The sequence below is a fragment of the Cnephaeus nilssonii genome (genome assembly GCF_951640355.1).
Source record: "Cnephaeus nilssonii genome assembly, chromosome: 14".
Lineage (NCBI taxonomy): Eukaryota > Metazoa > Chordata > Mammalia > Chiroptera > Vespertilionidae > Cnephaeus > Cnephaeus nilssonii.
This window is the reverse complement of record NC_137085.1, coordinates 59009220-59031985: the sequence shown is the minus strand read 5'-3', so window position 1 is coordinate 59031985 and position 22766 is coordinate 59009220. Positions and strand designations below refer to the sequence as shown.

General features: G+C 44.0%; 1 protein-coding gene across 1 annotated transcript in view; it reads right to left on the bottom strand.

Annotated features, from left to right (window-relative positions):
* Positions 1-5722: 5722 nt before the first annotated feature.
* Positions 5723-22766, bottom strand: part of SH3GL2 (SH3 domain containing GRB2 like 2, endophilin A1) — a 193887-nt gene continuing 176843 nt past the window's right edge. Inside the window, exons 4-9 of the mRNA XM_079789998.1 lie at positions 16756-16899; positions 15530-15663; positions 13537-13695; positions 11683-11786; positions 9811-9941; positions 5723-7388 (exon numbers count right to left, since the gene is read on the bottom strand). Of these exons, the coding sequence (XP_079646124.1) occupies positions 7189-7388; positions 9811-9941; positions 11683-11786; positions 13537-13695; positions 15530-15663; positions 16756-16899 (872 nt within the window). The 3' untranslated portion in view covers positions 5723-7188. The remainder of the gene's footprint in view (positions 7389-9810; positions 9942-11682; positions 11787-13536; positions 13696-15529; positions 15664-16755; positions 16900-22766) is intronic.

The following is a 22766-nucleotide window of genomic DNA, read 5'->3' as shown; positions in this document are numbered from 1 at the left end:
TCAGTCTAGAAGAAACATCAAGGCAAGAGAAAGGCTGTTACTGCTCCTGTGAGGGATTGACCCCGTGCATTCTGCAATCCTTTTAACTGTCTCTCTTCATGGGCAGCACTGGCCTTACAGGTGAGAGGAAACTGGCTGCTCCTTTCTCCTTCTTAGTTGCCAACCCAGGTCTATTATCTAATCGCCTCCCGTGGAGGCACAAATCTAAGAATGCCCCGGCCTGAAGCAGGTTTCTCAGTGGGGCCTGAAGACTGCCAGCCTCAGAACTGTGGGGTGGGGCAGGCTGCCTGCTACCCCTGTGGATACTGGGCCCCACCCCAGGCAACAGAACCAGAATCTCTGGCGTCAGGACCCAGGAATCTGCATCTCAGCTTGCAATCCCCGTGACTCTGTTAGAAACAGAAATGTGTGATCCACTGATCAAAACAAGAAAAGCAAAGGCCTGACACAAGCCACGCAAGGCACCGGAGTCTAACGGGAGACACACCTCCCTCTGATTCCCTCACGAGGCGTGAAGTGGGCAGCCACGCCCGGGGGAAAGGCCGGGAAGAAGGTGGGCTTTCTGAGTCAGTGCAGACGCAGACCCAGCATCACCAACACCAGATCCTGTCATCAACATACATGGGAGAACTCTTGGGTGCTGTGGGTTTGAGTGAGGGTGGATGTGCATGCATCCAATGCTACTTAATCAATAAACATGAATGTCTTTTTTTTTTTAATCAGAGAAAATGGAAAATAAGAAAAAGTCATCCAACAGCTGGCTGCCTATCTAAAACATCTGTACGTAGACTAGAGCTTCCCAAACTTGCCTGCATCTGAGAATCCCTTTGGCAGCTCGCTAAAAACACTGACACACACTCTCCAGAGCATGTTTAAGCAGCCTCCATCGCACTACTGAACTGGGACTTCTCCCCTATGCAAAAAAAAAACCAAAACAAAAACAAAACACCAAAAACCAAGTGTAGATTCCTATTCGGTGTCTGAGCACAAAGAACAATTTAGTTGGATTAATAAACAGTTTAATGCATGTATGTTTTGTCATCGTTCTCAACACCAAAGCACCTGGGACCTAAGTCCCAGGAAGCAGCTGGCTCTTCCCTAGACGTCTATCTGATGGAGCAGTACTCCTGCACCTGTAATCCAGGGATCAGGACATACATCACCCTGGAACTTCTTAGAAACGCAAACTCTCGGACCCTGCCCCAGCCCTGCTGAGTCAGGATCTCTGGGAGTGGGGCCCAGGCACCTGTTCTAACAGGCTCTGGGTGACCCTGACGTATGCTAGAATTCTAGAAGCACTTAGTCAATTGTTTCACAAACCTTTCTAATGGGAAATACCCCTTTCCTGGCTTCTCAATCGGCAATTCTGATTCTGAGAAGCTGGAATGAGAACCTGGAAATCCAACTTGTGCAAGTGCCTACAGGAGACCCTTCCCATCGGGTAAGTTTAGGAGACTCCAGACACCACCCTGGTTTCTCCATGAGTCCTCATGGAGGCATTGTTTGGATAAGAGATGGAAGACCTTTAAAAAAATATAGATTCTCTAGCCTTTTCCCAAACCCCCGTCAATCACTGTATGTGGGATGGGTGAGAGCACTAGAGAATGTGGCTTTTTCTCCTGCAGTAAGTGACTTAAATGAAGAAGGGGTAACTTTTCAGTGGGGATGGCTCTGTGCCTAGGGGTGCTGGGTGCTGGTGCTATGGCCTCAGATCCTCTGCAAAGAGCCAGCACCGAGCTCGGCACAGAGGGCTGGAGCAGCGCTTTCTGGTTGACCACAAGCGCTCGGGCCAGAAGACCTGGCAGCAGAGACAGCCCAGAACCAGACCCTTCCCCACAGACAGAACCAAGAGAGAACCGCCTGCCAGGTGCAATGCGAGCAAGGGCAGCAGCCATACTTAATTTGGTTTAAAAAATAAAGAAATGTGACATTTCTTTTACCAGTCACACAGAAAGATTTGAAGGAAACCGAAACACTAGGAGGGAAATAAAGTGTGAAAAATGTTGCTTTTAAAACTTCTCTTCCCTTCCCTTCTGCCTTATTTCCTACATCTGAAACTCTACAAAGGCAGCCTTGTATAAGACCTCACAGTCTCTTTATTTCTCCATTTCTTTGTCTTGCTACTAAGATATTTCATAATGTTGGTAAATTCCCTTTTCCTTTTCTAAGCTCTAAATCAGTATGAGACGCTACACTGGGCAATCAACCAATTTCCAAAGCTTTCTTTTCTTCCAGTTCATCAACCCCAAAGAGCTGAGTGTCTAAGGTTTAACACCTTAGTCTTCAATCAAAATCACATATATTGAGCTTAACAAAGTGCTTGATGCAGGGTGAGAAATAACACGGACTCTCATTTCTTCTCCCTTCAATTATAAGCATCATCTTATAAAACTGCCGGATGGGTTTGACTCTCAGGTGTGAAAAAAACAATATAGGAAACTCGAACGCAGCTACTGTACACATCTACTTTTATTGCTTAAAGGCCACTAAAAGCCAAAAGTCAGGACAGACGCTGCCAGGTGAAGAAATCTACATTTTGCCTGCGTGGAATATAAAGAAAACTCCTATTTAGTGTGAATGCTGGAAACATTTTTCAGGTGACATGAACAAGTATATGCGAATCTTTAGTTTCTGAAACCACACTTGCCATGGGGAACAAAATAAAGAAACCACACTACAGAGAGAGGTCCCAAATATCTGTGAGTTTCCCCGATATTCAAACTTTATTCTCCAGCCGGTATTGTGGACACATTTGTTATTTCTCGTCGAAAGGGACTTCCGAAAGTCAGCCTCGGTCCATGTGGGTGAATATCAGCACACAGAGCGGCACACAAGTGCTGGAGGCTAAGACCAGCAGGTCATAATTATGCAAGAAGTCCTTCAGAAGGCTGATGGACCTTGGGGCTTCAGCAGGGCTGAAAATCTGCATATTAGTACCTGCTGGTCTTTGCAAAAGGCCCAGGGCTCCTTTTGGAGAAAATGGTATTGCGATGCCACGCTCCATTGTTTGCCTCCAAAGCTGGCAACCTGCTTCACTCCTTCAAGAACCGCAGCTCTTCCTGCCCCAAGAGGAAGGCCGCCATCCCTCAGACATGTGACAGCTGAGTGGCATTCAGTGGCATTCACTGGACCCTTTAAAAAGTAGCTTTGTGTTTTTCTCCCCCCTTGACAGCTCCTTTAATTATGTCCCCAATCGATGGGCCTAGAAATTGCTGGTGTGGCTACCCCTCCACGCAGCCCAGGAAGTCTTCTCCACCATCACCCAGAATTCCAAATGGAGGCTTCGGGCTGCCTCTTTCTTCAGCATTAACTGCTCCCATGTCACCATCCCCCAGGGGAGACAGGCAGTTCCTCATCTGGTAATGAGCCTTAAACGTGCCCACACGGTTCCATCCAGAACACTACAGCCTTGGAGTAAACCTGATTCCCTAAGCCAGTGGTCGGCAAACTCATTAGTCAACAGAGCCAAATATCAACAGTACAACGATTGAAATTTCTTTTGAGAGCCAAATTTTTTAAACTTAAACTTCTTCTAACGCCACTTCTTCAAAATAGACTCGCCCAGGCCGTGGTATTTTGTGGAAGAGCCACACTCAAGGGGCCAAAGAGCCGCATGTGGCTCGCGAGCCACAGTTTGTCAACCATGGCCCTAAGCCATTGCTAAGTCTCTGCAGAGCAGGACTTGGCATAGTCCAGGATATAGGTTATATGTATACAGAGTCTTCGGGCAATTTCAATTCTTGGTCATGTCATTCTTATTGTCTTATAGCAAAGAGAGACTAAGGGGAAATAATTATTTTTTCCAGAAAGTGTTCCCTTTAAGACCTGTCAGACCATTTAGAAAGTTAAAATGAGACAACTGTTCCACGGAACTTGTTTTCCATTTTAGTTGGGTTCAGTGTAGTTCTGTTTCACTGCAGACAGTTCATTCTGTGATCAGTCTTAGAAGAACAAGTGTTTTGGGGTAGGTTCAATTTTTCCAGTGGTGGTCCTATAAAGTTCTACAAAAAATTCATTGTATTTCCATGAAAATAAGGAATCCAGACAGTTCTGAACCTGGTATGTATATTATTGTCTCCAAGACTCCCTAAAGTAAATAAATATTAAGTTCCTTCTGGAAACTGGTTATGGCCCTTTTATTTCATTTGATGCTGACTCATAATGAGATTCCTCTATTTCATGCAGGCTCTTGCTATTAGTTTCCCTTTGGAGTCATAGAACTGCGATTGCACAGGTAGTCACCTTTGAAGCCAACAGAGCGCTTTATTAGTTCAAATACGGCTGGATACTTATATGCCTCTTTTGGGGCATGACTTCCTACAGGTGTTTTTTCCTACCATTGCATCAACACCACACTACCTTAATTACTATAACTTGGTTTTATATCTAGAAATAGCAAGTCCTCCAACTCTGTTATTCTTCAAGAAGAAACATCCCTTTGCATTTCCATATATATTTTATAATATACTTGTCAATTTATACACACATCAAGAAACTCCTTGAGACTTTAGTTGAGATTGTACTAAATCTATGTCAATTTGTGATGAAATACATCTTTAAAATGCTGAGTTTTCCAGTCCATAAACACAGAATAGGTCTTCCCTTATTGAAGTCTTCATTTTTCTCAAACATGTTTCATAATTTTCTATGTAGAAATCATATACAATTATGAGATTTATATCTATGAGTTTGATTTTTGATGCCTTTGTAAATGATATATATTTTAAATTCCTCTTTTTCTAATTGATTGCTATGGTATATAGAAATATTTTTGGACATTGATCTTAAATCCAATAATCCTACTAATTTCACTTATTGATTCTCATAGTTTATCTGTGATTCTTCTGGGTTTTCTCCATTCATAATAATGCCATTGCCAATTTCTTTTTAAAATTGGTTTTAGAACTGATCAGTGATACTCTAACTCATGTAGCTAGAAAAAATTATTTCCATGTTAGAGTAGCTCACATTTAGAATTTAGTACATTAGATTAAAACTAGCCCAGCCGGTGTGGCTCAGTGGTTGAACATCAATCTAGGAACCAGGTTCAATTCCCAGTCAGGGCACATGCCTGAGTTGTGGGCTTGATCCTCAGTTGGGGGCATGCAGGAGGCAGCCAATCAATGACTCTCTCTCATCATTGATGTTTCTATCTCTCTCTCCCTCTCCCTTCCTCTCTGAAATCAATAAAAACAAACAAGCAAAAGACTAAACATCTGGACTGTTGGCCTCAGCATGGAAGAATACAAAGGACACCCAATACTTAAAGAACATCTTTATTTTCTCAGGAACTTTGGAAACATGTATTCTGTGCACAAAGTTTCCCTATCCTCACTCACCCACATCCACTTCCACCCCACCATCCCCTATATATATATACACTAAGAGAAAAGAATTCTGCCTTTTGACCAATCTGCATTTCCTTGTGTATTCCTTTCTCTTTAAGCATGAACGAAACCAAAGACGAGTTGAAATGATAAATTTATTTGCCCCTTTGAACATGATATTCTTCTGATAACACCATTCATGATAATTCATTTAATTTCTAAAAGATTTCCTCTTCCTACTTTCACATCCTCACTGCAAAAATCTCCTCCTTCCTGGATTACCAAGAAGTTACCAGTGTCCAGGCCAGCTCACTTCTAGTGATGGAACTTCCCTGCTTACAGAGAAGGAGCTCTAAGCTTGGAACCAGGTCTGGTTCGCTTGTAGCAGAAAACAATGGAGAGGGAAATGAGCCTCAGTCTATGCAGTGTTGGACCCAAAGAAATGACACAAAATAAAGGGCCAGAGCCTGTGGGTTTGTCTTCAGCAATATTTATTGGAAACAGCGATGCTTCCCGTGGTAAGAGTTTATACATTAAGCAGTAAGATTTGCCTTTCACTCCACATGATCCACTACCGCAGGTGGCACGTCCGAAGCAGCACATTAAACCTCTGAAAGAATCTGTACAGCTAGATAAATAGAACTCTCGATAGAACTTAACGGGACTTGAATGACTGATACCAAAAATAACAACACCACTCAAAAACTGACACACAGCACTGTACACACGAAATGAAGATGAGCTAGAGGGGACAGTAAAAGTGATGACTGAATGGGGGGACAGTTTTGCATATGCAGCCACACTTCTTAAACTACTAAGCACAAACATCATCTTTACTTGGTCCTCACTGAGGGCAGAATATGCACAAATGATGTTCAAAGAACACAGGTGAACATGGAAAGAAAAGGGATGTACTGTTTCTTGGTCTAGGAACTAGTGGAAAAATGGTTTCTAGTGGTTTTCTCCTTGTGTCTCTGTGCCAAATGGATTCATGAAACACACGATTTGTAAATAAAGCGGAAATGAAAGTATTTGTTCCCCCTTCCCTGTACCTTCAGAAATGCCCTAAACACACACACACACACACACACACACACACACACACACACACACACACACACTGTTTCTTTACAGCAGGACATTTAAGCTTGGAAACAATCTCTCAATCTCTTCCCATTTCCTCATAATAGAGTCTCCTCTTGTCAGTCCCTCCCACAATATGTGGATTGCTAACTATCTTAGAAATAAAACGGAATCCCCTCTGGCTGGAACAGCGGGAGGAAGGGAAACAGGCTGTGCCTGAGAAACAGGCATAAGTGGGAGGAACAGAGGTGAACGTTTCCAGAGAAGGCTTTGAATCCACACTCAACACTTTCCTGGTGGCATCCAAGGACTAACTCAGACCAGAAGGCAGTTTGCTGGTGAGGGAGGCTTTCTTCGACAAACTTTGTGACTCACACGTTTGGGAGGGGACGATATGAGAGCAAACCCTTTCTCCTGTTTAGCTGGAGAACCTGAGACCCGGAGAAGGCCCTGGGTGATAGATAATACCTTCAGTAGGATGGTTTCTCTGTGCTGTGGCTCATGGTCATTAGTCTAAGAAGCCGCAGTCTCCTGAGAACTGTCTGGCTGGTCTCAGATGGTATTTTAAAAGCACATGCCATGCCCACCAGGCGGAGAAGATACCATCCATCACCGTGACTCCTGTGGGGTCACACAAGTCAACCAAAGGTACTCTGTGGGGCCGGGTGACCTGGACCACTGCGGCCTGCGTTGGGATGTGTTGGAAGCAGCATTACCAAAGCAGTGGTTAAACTGAACTACCCGGGTCAAGAGGAGATGAGCCAGCCAGCATGACATACTAATGGGGCAGGGCAACCAGAATTTCCACATAGTTGATGGGGAAGAAGCCTGACTGGCCATGAAGCATCCCCTCATACCAGTTCTCATCAATCTGGTTAGTGAGTGTGATGATATCACCCTCTTTAAAACCCAATTCCCCTTCATTTTCAGGTTCAAAGTCGTACAGAGCGCGGCAGCAGGGCTGATCCATTGGGACACCTGGGAGTCAGAGCAGGAGAGAAGAACACAGAGAGACAAGGGGAATTTAACTCATGTGCACCGCCCGCTGCGCCCGCCTGCTGACCCCTCGGGTCCTCCCTCACTCCTCTTGCTGCGGAAGCCTCCTCTTGCTACCAGCCCCCAGTGTCACTGCCTGGCAGCTCCCTCTACAGTCTTCAGGGGCTTTCTCAGATGTCTGGGAGGTGCTGGATTCCTGTTTTGTTTCCAGTGATGAAAAATGGCCACATCCATTCTTGCGATGTGCACAGCAGAATTTATCAAGGCTTGCCTTCCTGACAATGCCCGGTGATGGGAGACCCAGCGACTCAAGGTGTTTTTAATGAGATTCAGGTTCCTAAGCTAGCATGGCCAGAAATCTGTCCATGTTAGCACCGTGAAACCTCTGCTCGTGTGAAACAGTACAGCTAATTACATGGATGATGCTTTGCAACCTCAGAATAACCGTACAATTCTCACTTATTAAAAGTAAGTACTCCAACCTCAATATAAAACACTGGGTTCAACCTCTAACTCTGTGTGACCTTGCAAAAGGCACTTCTCTCTGTTTTTGTGTAACAACTTCACAGTACTATTATATCTACTAAGTGAGATGATGTAAAATTATGTAATTTACACTTTATAAACTACTGTGTATATCAATGTGAGGAGTGCATCAGAGCTATGACATCTATAATAATAAAAGCATAATATGCTAATTAGACTGGATGTCCTTCCAGGTGTCATTCCAGACGACCTTCTGGATGAAGCTGGGGCTGGAAGGAAGCCCGAGTCCTGGGCGCCAGAGGGAAGCTGGTGCCGGCAGCTGGGGGAAGGAAGGCCTACTCTTACACAAATTTTGTGCAACAAGCCTCTAGTCTACACTAATAAAAGAGAAAGATGCAAAGTGACCATACCTTTGTGACGCCCACCAGCCAATCAGGAGTGAATATGCAAATTAACCCAACAAAGATGGCAGGTTAATTTGCATACACAGGCGCTAAGCGGCCAGGGGCGGGGCGGGATGCTTGTGTTGTCACCATGGTGACGACGCAGTCGTTCTGCACGACCCCAGCAGCTCTGGGCCTCTGGGCAGTGTGGGAAGGCGGAAAGGCAAGGCGGCTCCAGCCAGAGCAAAGGCGGTGCCGGCAGCCAGGGGAAGGAAGGCCCATTCTTGCACAAATCTTCGTGCATCGGGCCTCTAGTATTAAAATAATGCACTAGATTTGGATTAAAAGAATAAAAAGAATGGAGTCCTGACCTGGCCAGTGTTGCACTGGCATGTGTTACAATGTGGAATGCAACTCAGTTAGTTGGAGAGTTGTCCCACACACCAAAAGGTCATGGGTTCAATTTCCGATCAGGGCACATACCCAGGTTGCAGGTGTGATCCCTGGTCAGGGTGTATATGGAAGGCAACTGGTCTATGTTTCTCTCATATCAATGTTCCTCTCTCTCCCCGCTCCCTTCCTCTCTCTCTCTGAAATCAGTAAGAACATATCCTCGGGTGAGGATTAAAAAAAAGAAGATGAAAGAAAGCAGAAAATTAACAAGTCTCTGAAAGAAGAGTAAAATATGCAGTTGGTTTCTGAGCAGGAAGAACCAAGTTACACGTAACATATAGGACTAGCCCTTGGGGCCGGCTAACTTCTAAGAGCCACTGCAGCTTATACCCCCATGGAGCCCTGAGCAGCAGATGTGGACAGAGAGGCACAGAGCTCCCACTGTCATCACAGGCCTCCCTTTCCCTTCACAGCCTCCTAAAGCATCTCATAAGTGGTGTTCTACAGTAAAACATCAAGCACTGGGGATACAGGGAAAATAAAAGGAAGCTGCATGACTTTAAAATTCATATCTAGTATGAGACAGTTTCCACTTCTTCAATCCAGCAAATGTTAAGGCTGAAAATCTCTCCAGCACTAGATTCACCATATGCTCCTGTGCCTCAAGAAATCCAACTGAACACATTCTTGGAGCTGCTGCCTGTGGTTATGTGTAAGCATATGGGGCATGCACTGTGCACGGGCATTCAGTCTTGTGCGTGCTGGAGCCACAGAAGGGGAAAAACAGAAAAAAAGATGCCACCCCAGCACCAAACTGGCATGTTAAGATGACCTTATGACCACAAAGGAGGGTCAAAATCAAATTAGGTCAAAATAATTAGGAGGTTAAGAGCTTAAGATGAGAGCTAAGTGAATAAAAATAATTTTATAGAGGAGAGAAGAGGGCAATAGAGAAAAAGCCATGATCAATGAGAAAAGGAGTGCTTTTAACAGCTTCTACCTGACAAAACCATCCCGTAAGAAATGTATTATTACATATATCTTATGCAGCCAGATTAGATTGCTTCTAGAATTTTTGGAAAAGTGTCAACGGGATGTGCCCTAGGCCCATGCAGTGGGCGCTGTGGGTCTCAGCCCCTTACCTGAAGGCTTGGGAGTGCCCGCGTGGGAGATGCCTCCATTGGGCTGAGTATTGTCTCCAATGGGAAACTCCAGGCTCATCCGCGGTTTAGGCTGATATTCCCTTCTAGGCTGAGACGAAGCTTGTCTTATTCTGTGTTGAAAAGGAAAGGGGGAGAATAGAGAGTATGCAACCAATTAAGCAGAAAAAAAAAAAAGGCAGTAAAATCTAGGATATGCTTAGGTCACCCACCAATCTGCCCTGTGGCATAGGAGAAATCGAGAGGGGCCCTCGGATTTCTCATGTGTATGTGTCTCTGCTTCTGGTAATGTCCTTCCATGGTCACACCCTCCCTGTCTCTATCCTCTCTCTCAATCCCCCCCCCCCCCCCCCCCGCCCTCACTCGCTGAGCTCACTCTGCACTGTGCTAGGTGCTAGGGCCACAGAGATGAGTAAGACACAGTGTTTGCCCACAAGCACCTATGGTCTGTAGGGGAGACAAAACATAAACAACTGGTTACCCTAAGTGGCAGTAAGTGCTGTAGAGATGGGTGCAACATGCTGCAGGAACATGGGGTGGGGTGGGGGAGTCTACCTGTCCATGGGGAAGTTGGAGAAGGTCTACGGATGAAGGTAAAAGATGAGTACAAGCCATTTACAGATGAAGGATGGAAAGGAGGAACTGTGTGCTCTGAGAACAGTGAGCAGTTTGCAAAATGGGAAGTGGGAATGAAACTTATTCCCTAAAGAAAGTGTAGAACAGATTTGCAAAGGTGGGGAGAGCTTAGGGTATGGTGGCAGCAGAATAAGAGTGTCTTGGTACATCTGTCAGAGGGAAGAAAGGAAGGAACATTACACTCAACAGATGTCACTAAGACATGTATTTCTTTAGTGTGTTCGAGTGCCTGGTTTTAACCGTTCTAGAGGCTTCAGAGGGTTCCACACATTTCCACCAGGGTGCACCGAGGGAAGACGCACACTAAGCACTAGTCAGGGAAGATACGGAGCAGGAAGAGGCGGCCAGATGGACCCAGTGGGAGCAGGTGAGGAGGTTTCCATGGTGTAGCACAAAGACTGGAGGCGTCATTGTGCACTGAGCCGACGCGTCAGCGATGAGTGTCTCATCTGGCCACGAGCTGAGAATCAAGGCTGCTGAGGCAACACTTTGATGCACATACATTTAGCAGAATCATCCTGCTTAATCTGGCTAAATAAAGTAACACATAGCATAGTGCAGGGCCACTGCAGACAGCTAAGCAGGCTGTCCCCAACTCCAGGGAGCCCCATTCACAAGGAAAACTACCACAGCTCTGTGGTGGGCACCTCAGAGGATGGGGAACAGATCCCTGAAAGCAGCCCTTTTGGATGGACTATGCCACCATCCAGAGGAACAGAAGGTGTGAAAGATACAAGCTCTCAAACAGGTTATGCTGGATCACGGGCCCCATTTGGAGCAGTGTGTGACCCAGGGCTAGGGACGACAGCTCCCTGAGCCTCAGCTGGCTCATCTGTTAGAAGAGGAGGACAATCCTTGGCCTACAGAGCTGTTATATGATTGATGATGATATGCCTTTAGTACCCACACAGAATAGCTGATCAATAAGGATACATCCATTATCATCAGAACATCCAGGCATCCCATCGGTGGCAGCCAAAATATAATCCAAGTACTGACCTCTCATTCATATGAGATTAGATTCAATGCCAGAAAGTAAAACAAAGCATACGAGAAAATAAAATCAGAACAAAAGATCCTCAGGGTGCCCGTGTAGGATCAGCAGTAATTTTGGCAGAAGTTTTTCTTCAAATGTATTCTCTCTCTGATTTCCATTTCTTTCCACATCATTTTATAGCAAGAAAATGGAGGTGTAAGATGCAGGGAACTTTCAAATACCTTTCTTCCAGTCTGACGGTGACTTGCTGCAGGATCTGGACTGCCTGCTTGTGGTACTCCAGCTGGGCTTGGACGAGCGCAGAGAGCTGGCTCACCTGTTCGATCTGCAGATCAAGGGGGAATCACGCCTTAGTTCCCAGGTTACTGACCGTAAGCAGCTACTACTGTCCTGTGCATATGATAGAGCTCCCCTGACATATAGCCCAGTGCCTGGTGATGCCCAGGGCCCCGTGGGGAGCCAGGCGAAGACACATAGCTTTACAGATTCTGAATCGATTAAGGATAAGAAAACATCCTTATGAATGGGAACTCTAGTGCTACGAGGAGAAGCAACATTATTCAGAATTCTCCTGAAGATCACTTAACTCTCATCAAACAGTCTCATGCTTAGCTAGGACCTTCTGTGTAGGGTTTGGCTTATTTTATTGATATCCTATAAGACAAAAAAAGTATTGACCAAAGGATTCATTGCTTCCTATACTTTTCATGCTAAGTCAATATTAGTGCTGTTAATAGAAGCGTGAATACTGATTTCTCACGTGAGGCACCATGGGAGGCAGTGTGATACAATAGAAAATATTTTATCTTCTCCAAGACTCATCTGTAATGTAAAGGGGTTGGGGTCAGGTGACATTTGGCTTCATTCCAGCTCTACTATTCTAAGCATACTTGGTGACTCCTCACTTTATCTCTAGTGCTATAATCTAGCTGAACAATGGCCTCCAAATGAACGGAGGCAATGCTGCCCCAGGAGTTTTGAGGTGGGGTACAGCCCTGGGTGCAGGCCAGGAGCACTGATTCAGGTCAACGCTCGTCCCATGAAGCACTCCTCTTCAGTAAGTAGGTGGACACAAGCCGTTTCATGTAAACACAAACCTACACTGTCTCGGGGTGATGGGAAAGTCTGGCCATGGTCAACATGTCTCCCCTGTCACCAGTCAGGGCAAAGCAGTTAAGGGGTAAGTACATACAGACTCAGCAAACATCTTGGCAGAAGTTAGTCAGCAAGTGATCGGACCAGAGGTTGGGGAGAGCAAGGACAGGAAAGCTAGGTAACAGGTTTCCTACATGAGTGGATGGAATGTCACTTCCAAAGCGGTGAAGAATAATTTAGTACTCTGTAAATGTGAAAGCAGCTTTCAAACCATCTCATCTATGCCCCAAATGCAGTATCTATGCTACCATCATCAATCTCAATGGAAATTACCTTTTGAAAGAAAATGTCAACGATACTTCAAAACACAAAACATCTTAACTCTCTTCTGAATGCATTTTAGTTGATATTCTTACACAACCTGAAGTCAACCTGCCCTTCATTTCAACAAACCACTTTTTTTTTTTTTTTTTTTTTTTTTTTTAGCTATTGGACTGATACATGGGTCATCAGAAATATTCTTATCTCCCAACTATTGGTAAGATCATTAGTAGACAAAAATTTAGTTAAATCAAACTACAGAAATACAGGAGAAAAAAAACTTACCATTTCTAATCTACCTATAATTTCAAATTATTTAAAAGGAATAACCATCTACTGAAGTTCTCACCACATAGTGTGATCAGACAGTAATGTTTTCAATGATGGGACCCTTTAGCAACAGTGGTCGGCAAACTGCAGCTCGCGAGCCACATGCGGCTCTTTGGCCCCTTGAGTGTGGCTCTTCCACAAAATACCACAGCCTGGGCGAGTCTATTTTGAAGAAGTGGCGTTAGAAGAAGTTTAAGTTTAAAAAATTTGGCTCTCAAAAGAAATTTCAATCGTTGTACTGTTGATATTTGGTTCTGTTGACTAATGAGTTTGCCGACCACTGCTTTAGCACATTAATCTTGTGCTTGGATGGAAAGAGAGCCACTCACGTCCATCTCCAGCAGATTGAACATGCTTGACTCAGCAATTTCTTTAGACTCGTCAAATTTCTCCAGAGCTTGACGGATCTCTTCATCTGGAATCTTGCCTTGTCGTTTCTTCTTATAATCAAAGTCCAGGCGTCGACCCTCCAACTTCTTTAGATGATGCTGAAAAAGTCCGGGACAGGAACGTGCTTTGGAAGGACTCATGGAAAAGGCCTATTGAGAGCTCACTTCCCCACCTGCCTGCTAGCTTCCAAAATGAGGCAGGCTAAGTTCTACAAGGTGTTACCAGACAAGTAAAAAAGCACGCGTCAGTGGGAAAATGCTTCCACAGGCTAAATGTGGGGAAACATGTTTTAAAATAACTAAGAGCAAGAAAGAAATTGTGGGTAATACCAGTGACTATTATTATTATTATTATTACTATTATTATTATTATTATTATTATTTTGCCCTCACTGGGACAAAGCCACGCTGGAAGATGCCTTTCCCTTCCACAACAGAAGCTGGGAATGTGTGTACAAATCCCCAACATCAGAAGAAATGGTATCTCATGAGAAGGCAGAAAAAACCCCACTTCCCTTGAAATGAAGAATGGGATTCTTGATTTTCTAATCGTACAGCATTAACACTAGAAAGGACTTCTCTATGAAGTCATCCAATCTGTTAGAATTGCCTTATTAATTATTAATTGCTTATTTCAAATGTGGATTGCTGATCACCTGAAGTAGCACAGCCAGGGCAGGGGCCTAGGAATCTACATCTTACCACTTAGCCTCGTTGACTGAAGCAGCTTTCAGGGAACCACTGGTTAATTTAAGTCTCCCCTTCACAGTCACAAAACCTGACTTGGAAGGGACCTTCGTAGAGACCTAAGGCCCCACACTGCACTTTGACCCCTCCTCGCATCATCCCCGCCACATGCCTGTCCAGCCTCTGCCCAACACCTTTAGTGGCCAAGTGAAAAAGGAATTTCCCAAAGCTGCAAAGTATTTTTTTCCCTAAGTGCTGCAGTGTCCCATGCCTAACAGGTAGGAGAAATGGCTGCAATTCCCTTGATCTTGGGTGTATTCGGAAAGAGAAGCAGATAAAAACAGAGGAGGGAATGGTGAAGAAGTGAGAAGGAAAGACAGGAGGAAAACATCCTAGACCTTCTCTCCCACTGCGTACCCTTGCCTCAATCCATGCTCTGACCCAAAGCTAAATGTTTGTTCCTTTGGAAGGAAAATTCTCGTAAAACATTTGAACTTGTGTCAGCTGTAGGGCAGTGTTCTGGAGTCAGTTCATATTTTATGTTGAGAGTGGGTGTACCCCTTACTAACGGTGCAACCTTGAGCCAGTGGTAGAGCTGAAGGAAAGTTAGGCCAGAATGAGGAGATCTAGGAGACTTCAAGGTATGGCAGCTCATGTCACAACAAAGGAAATTAAATTTCAGACAGGTTCAACAAATATTTGTTGAAGGAACGAATGAGCAAACATTATACATCTAGTCAAAGGTAAAGCTTGTTGAACTTGATTTGGAATAGCTCAACTTTCTACATGTTTTACCAAGAGAACAGTTGTGTATCCTCAGTCCTAACAACTGTTATGAAATATGAAAACATGTGTTTATAGAGTGACAGAATAACTATTTAAGCTAACAACTAGTGCAGCTAGCGTTTTAGAGGATAAAATCAGCCCAGAAAACCAGGGAATTAATAAAATTGTGTGTCATTAGGGAAAAGATATTATTCTTCTTGGAAGAAAAAAACCTAAGAAATCTTGAAAATTAAACGTGGAGAAGTCAAATGTCATGTCCGTGAGTGGCAGAGGCATAGTAGTGGGACAAAAAGTATTGCATTTCTGGTTTCTCTCATTTATTTTGCTGGACTGCTTTGCAATGCACGTACCCGGTGCTGGCAACACGCACAGTAAGTTTAAAACATGTTTTCTAAAGAAAAAGGGTCCCTCACCTTTACAATCTAAACTGCCCACTTCCCCGAGGACCAGGGACAGGTACCTGAATTTCCCTCAGGTCTTTGTCATGAAGATTCTGAAGGGGGTCAATGAAGTTCTGCTTCACCTCCATGTCCAAAGAGTCCTTCACCTCTGAGAGGTCCCGCATGGCCTCCCCCACCTCACCGAGCGCAGGGCCTGGAAGGGGAGAACAAAACTCTCGTATGTTAAAGAACAGAAGTAGAATGCGTTTGCATGGATAGTGCCCATCACAGAAGAAACCCCATGGATCCCGAAGACAACCGAGAGGAGGGACAGTGTGTAACACCCTCCAGAGAACAATGTTTTTTCTACCTACAACAGTTCATACGGGCAACAGATTCTGTGCCCTTAAGGGGGTGCTATCTCTTAGAAAATTCTGAAACAATTTGGGAAGCTCCCTGCCCTCTCTTTTAATTACCAGCTTTCCTGGTTAAGGTCAATGCGTTTCTCAGGAGCAATAAGCAGCGTACAGCCACAAAGGCCATCATTTGCTAAGTAAGATCTCACATCATAAGGGAATGAAAATGGAAAGTGTTCGGTACGGTAGCTGAGGGCCAGAGGATAAAGGAATAAACTGTTTCATATGAGGTAGGAGAAGTTGGCACCACATATGCCCTAGCAGGTTTAGAAATTGGCACCACATATGCTCAGTGGACAGCGTGTGGCCTGTGGACTGGAGGGTCTGGGTTCGATTCCAGTCAAGGGCACATGCCTGAGTTGTGGGCTCAATCCCCAGTAGTGGGCGTGAAGGTGGCAGCCAATCAATAATTCCCTCTCATCATTGATGTTTCTCTATCACCCTCTCCCTTCCTCTTTAAAATTGAGAAAAAAATATTTTTTAAAAAAAGAAAAAGAAGTTGGCACCACATACAAAAGAGCAGAGATCTAAGAGAAAGCTCATGGGGCTTTGTGTTAATCATGCTCACTGGGACTGTTTGATCTGCCTCAATTTCCAGTCACTACCAGAAAAACTCCAGAGTAAAAGTCCAGGCATCTGGAGATTTCAGTTAGCTACTGTAAAGATCAACATTTCATCAGAGAACAAGAAAATAAATAAAACCCCTACAACAAATCACACTAAAAATGATGAAACAACCCTGAAAACAAAGTTTTTGTCCCATGTGTACAGGACCTAAAACTGAGAGTGGAAATGAAAATGGCGTGACTAACTTCCTACAAAGTTTCTTACGGGCACTAAAATCCCCACGGACAAACGCAGGAAGGAAAACGTGAGCGCGCACTCATTACCAAAGTTGCAGTCATCTCCAAGCTCCCTCCCGAACTTGAGCATGGCCTCTGCCAGCAGTGCTTCCGCCTGAGGGTAGCCTGGCCCTTTCTCCTGCCCGCGGATTTTGGACATTGTGTTGATCATGCTCAGTTTAGCTCTGGAAGCTGAAGGCAAAGAGAGAACAGGCTTTAAAAAAAAAATTTTTATCTTTATTGTTGAGAATATTACAGATGTAGCCCTGCTTTCCTCCATTGCCCCCCTCCACCCAGTTCCCACTCCGCCCCAGGCCTTTACCAGCCTTTCAAAGTAGGCCCTACAATAAAGCAGAAACAGGGCTGAATGAAGAATCAGGCCTTAACCAGTCTATAAACCAGCTCAGCTACTAAAAACTGCACCTTCACCTTCCTAGCTTCAGGGTCGTCATCGATAACATGTGGAGTCTGATTCTCAGGGAGGAGAGAAAGAGAGAGAAAGGGAGAGAGAGGGAGAGAGGAAGGAAGGGGGAGAGAGAGGGGGAGGGGGGAGAGAGGGAGGAAGGCTGAGAGAGGGAGAGAGAGAGAGGGAGGCGTGTAGAATAAGCATAGGCATATATTTTTTAAACCACTAAACTCTCTCAAAATCTTGAGGAACAAGCAGCAGACAACAGAGGTAACAAATGGAGAGAAGGAAAGGAGACCAGGAGAGAGCAGAGAAAGAGTAAGGAAACCACATATGGTGGCTAATCGCTTCAAATCCTGTGTTGGCCATTTTCCACGCTACAGATTCATTCCTTTAACAAAAGCTGGTTGTTGATCTGTGCTTACATCTTGGTTCTGTTAAGAGTTTTCTTCTGGTAAGTCATTACCAAAAGTAATTATAGTGGCTTTAATATACTGTGGCTGATTTTCATATTCATCATTTTGAATGTTGTTCAATTATGGAGAGCAGTATTCTTCTCCTAATTACTTAAGAACATCTTGAATATATTCTACAGTCTAATGAGAAGGGGAATAAAATCATATTCTATTATTTTATCTATTTCTGCAAATCATCTAAAATACCTAATAACCCACACTTTTGAAGAGACTGCTTGTAAATTCATTCACAAACTCATTAAATATGTATTACGAATCCTGCGTTAGCAAAACTTCTGTGTCCTGGAAAATAAAAATCACGAGACTTCAGAATTAACCATTTTAAGTGTTAACATCATCATTTTGAAATGATTTATAAAAGCAGCACTTCAAAAAAGAAGAGAGTAGGCCTGAAAAAATACAAATTGAACAGCCTATAATCCGGATAACGTGGTCTCAGCCTGGATTGCTTCACTAAGTTGGGTGTGCCTTCAGGGACCCTCCTCTTCTCTTCTAAAGGGACCTTTCGCTCCATCCCCTCCTCCCCCACAGCTTTACTCTTTCTCACAAATTGTCACAAGCTCGCTGACTATGCCCCTGTCTTATCTTTCCCACCTTCACGAGCCTAGTTCAAGTGGCCCCCACTGGATTTACCACAGAAACAGCTTCCTGAGAGCAACCTTCCCCTGGTCCGGGAGAGCGGGATCCTGGTATGCTGCCCTATGTGTCTCCCCAAGAGGATGGGCATAAAGCCGTGCACACAGATGTTTAACACACACATGTGCTGAAGAAAATACTAAGTGAATGAATGGATATCTGGGAAACTGGTATACTCTCATGCATGGTTCCCACAAGAGACTCAGGTCACATCCTTAGGCGCATGTGACGGAGAGCCTTTTGAAGCTCACAGAGAATGGGAACTAGAAAATTTGTTTCTTTGGTTGCATAAAAAGTATAGCAATCAAATATTTTTTATGATAGAAGACACCTGACTGTGCTAAGGGAGGGATTCCACACGGAATCAGGGCACTAGGGCCAATCGACATAGTGAACTGTGAGACTTATCAGCCTTCTTCCTCCACTTATCCCCCAGGGAACTGGCGGCCAGGTTTATGCCCTCTGAGCACGGGACAAGAAGACTCTTTTCTGGGGAATTCAACCAACCCAAGAGAAGAGAGCTAAATACAACAATCCCAGGATGATCACCCTAAAATGAAGCCATTACAGTTAATAAAGTCCATCATCCACCCCTCTCATCGCCCTGCCCCCAGCTTTGCGGTCCTACACCTAATGGAAAACGGCAGCTGCTATCACCAGATGTTGTAGAAAGCTAACATGAGAGAGTCAAAACAAACAAGGAAATTAATAGGAAACAAACCATTCAGGATGGGGAATATAATTATTATTAACATTCTCAGGTGTCTAACATACTTTCATTCAGAAAATAAAAAAGAGAGAGTGAACAACACTCAGAAATGAAAATATAATTTAAGTTTAAATAGGAATTTAAAGAAAACGTGACATTTAACCATCAATGAACGCACTGATCATAAAGTTAAAGCAAATCCCCTCCCCCCCAAAAAATAGAATTTAGAAAAAAGAAAGATGAAAAAAGAATCAGAAAGCATAAAATCATGGTCAGTCCAGGTCTAGGGGCTGAATAATGGAAGTTCTGAAAAGGAAGAACACAGAAATAGAAGGGGATGTTCTTTTTAAAAGCTCAAGAAAATTTCCCGGAACTAATGAACGTGTGTTTCCAGATGGTAAGCGATCTGCTGAACGTCCAACTACGGATAAAAGGGTCCACACTAAGAACCAGTCGGTTTCCTGAAGTTACTAGAAATGTCCCTCCACTGGGAATGGCCTTCCTGCTGTCCACCTGCCCCACACAACACCCGGCAGCCTCCTTCACAAAGTCTTTCCCAATCACCCTTTCCCTCTGCTGCCCTTCAGTACGAGTGACCCCTCCCTCATCCCATGCCCGCACTGTGCCCTGTGCATGGATCATATCTCACCTGATGCTTTATATCTCTTTTCTGCATGTCTGTTTCCTGCTACTAGGTGAAACACTGCGTCCTACTGAATTCTAACACAGGGCCAAGTGCACAGCGGGGACTTACTTATTAATTGTGCGCTAAACAGTTTCACTTGAAAGTTTACGTTTTTTATAAAATTCTTCTGCACACATCATTTTTTCAAAGCCTTGCAAAAAGACTTCCCTGTTTAAAAGCACGGTGGCCGCCCACTGTTCCCTGAAATGGAGCTAGAGGTTGCTGATAAGATCTAATTACACACTAACCCTGTGATCTGACAGGGCGATTCGGGACCACGGGTCATGCTGATGGCAATCTGGCCTGTGTGTGGCCCTTGTACAGACTTGATTTTAAGAATTCTAAGGCTGCTGGGTCTTTTCATTTCTCCTGAACCCATTTCTTAAAGCGCAGTAAGGCAGCATCCCCCTTCCCACGCACTCTTATTAATTCTGACTCTTTAGAAACAATTCATCTCTGTGATGTAAAAATGATAAAAAACTGACCACACAATCTCCCATAATCAGGAAATCGGCTCTCATTTCTCCCAACAAAAGAGGGTTCTCAAGCTAAATTATGAGTCTTAAAGGGATATGAAAAATCAAATTAGTAAGAATCAATAAAAAAAATTTACAGTGGAAATAATTAGGTACCCCCCCCCAAATAGAAAAAAAAATCTGAATTTGCACTGCCTGATTTGCATCGGTATTTACAAAAAAAAATCTGCTTTTAAACGTGTGTGTGTTTTTTTTCTGTGATAAAATGAACAAAACAAGTATTTATGAAGCACCTACTCTGTGAAAGGAACTGTGCTAGGGAGATTCTGAGAGGATCTGCTCTCAATGAGCTCATTTATTCTCTAGCTGAAGAGTCAGAGAGCGTTCTGCTCAGTGTGCTGGCGGCACACACGGGCCATACTGTGGACAAGGTTACAATGTATCCACAGCACAGAAAAGAGAAAAACAACACACATAAAGTTGAGCAAAAGAACCGTATCTCAAGGAGTACAAGCTCTAGGATTCTATTTTTCGTCAAGTTCTGAAACAGGGTTTCTGGGATGCTGGCCATGTTCAGGTCCTTGAAGGAGGTCCTTTCACACAGGACGCTCAGTTTGTAATAACTCAGAGGGGTACACACTTCAGACTGGAACATTGCACTGTTTTGTAAGTTACAAACCAGGAAAGAGTTCAGAAAACAACAGCACTGATGCCTGCGTCCCACTCCCAGACTCCTGATGGTCTGGCTGTGGCCCGGCCACAGGCTGTGTGGAAGTCCCCAGGTGCCTGCCATGTGCAGGAGAACCTCTGCAGGAGTCAGGGCACTGAATCCCTGGCAGGTGAGGACGCAAATCTGAGGTGAAGAACACAGGAGCAGGAGAAGATTTGGGGGAGGAAAGTGTAAAAGTGCTCTACTTTCAGCAAATACCAAGTCCAACAGAATATCCACCAGGTTGTACTAAACGGAGACAGATGAGCCTTAAGCTGAAAAGAAGACTGGTTGGGGGCAGTACTAGTAAAGGTATTTTTTGTTGTTGTTGTTAATCCTTACCCAAGGATATTTTTCCATTGATTTTCAGAGAGAGTGGAAGGGAGGGGGAAAAACAGAGAGAGAGAAACATCAGTGTGAGAGAGACACATCGACTGGTTGCCTCCCACAAGTTCTAACCAGGGCCAGGGATGGAGCCTGTAACCTAGGTATGCACCCTTGCCTGGAATCAAACCCGGGACCCTTCAGTCCGCAGGTCATCGCTCTATCCACTGAGCCAAACTGGCTAGGACACATCTGGTATTTGTTTTTATTCCAGTTTTATTGAGACATAATTGACATATACCAGGGGTGAGAACTTTTTTTTTCTGCCAAGGGCCATTTGGATCTTTATAACATCATTCGTGGGCCATACAAAATTATCGACTTAAAAATTAGCCTGCTATATTTGGTCAAACATTTAATTAACTCACCCCTAATGCCTTGGCAGGGCCAGATCAAATGACTTCTTGGGCTAAGTCCTGCGGGCCGGATGTTCCCCATCCTTGACATATAACATTGTGCCAGATGTACAACAAAAAGTGCAAGGTGTAAAACAAAAACATTTGATATATATATTCATTGCAAAATGACTACCAAAAATATGTTTGGTTAATATCTATCTTCCTGCATAATTACAATTTTTTCTTCTTCTAATGAGAACTTTAAAGATCAATTCCCTTAGCAACTTTTAAGTACATGATACAATATTGTTAACTATAGTCACCATGTAGTGCATTACACCCCCAGGCCTTATTTTTTACCTGGGAGTTTGTAGTTTGTACCTATTAATCACCTTCACCCATTTCACCTACCCCTACCCACAGCCTCTGGCAACCACCCATGTGATCCCTGTTTTTGAGTTTGGTTTTGTACAATTCAACACATAGGTGAGATCAAGCATTATTTGTCTTTCTCTGTTGAACTTATTTCATTTAGCAAGGTCCATCCATGTGTATCACAAATGTGGTGTGTGCATATATAGTGGAATATCATTCAACCATAATAAAGAAGCAAACATTCTGGAATCTTGAAAGCTAGGCCATTAGATAACAGGAAGAAGAGGGGAAAAACAATCCCCGCTCCCAATTCAAGATGAAATTAAATTCTACAAAAGTTTTCTTTTTCTTGTAATGGTTTTCTACTTGGTTTGGGGGATTATCCTTTGATTAGTGTTAACCATAAACCAGGAGCTTGGTATAAACAATTTAAAAACCAGCCAAAACCGGTTTGGCTCGGTGGATAGAGCGTCGGCCTGCGGACTGAAAGGTCCCAGGTTCGATTCCGGTCAAGGGCATGTACCCTGGTTGCAGGCACATCCCCAGTGGGGGGGTGTGCAGGAGGCAGCTGATGGATGTTTCTCTCTCATCGATGTTTCTAGCTCTCTATCCCTCGCCCTTCCTCTCTGTAAAAAAACAATAAAACATATTTAAAAAAACACACACAATTTAAAAACCATCTTCACAACCAGCACCACCCTGTGGGTCTGGTTGTATTATTCCCATTTGTAGAGTGGGATGGGGGCCATATATACATGGAAGATGTGGAGGTTCAGGGAACCTAGAAAATCTGTCCAGTTCTTATAAGTTAAGGCCCTTGTCATCAACCTGAAGACTTTGGGACCTATTTTTAATGATATGGGGA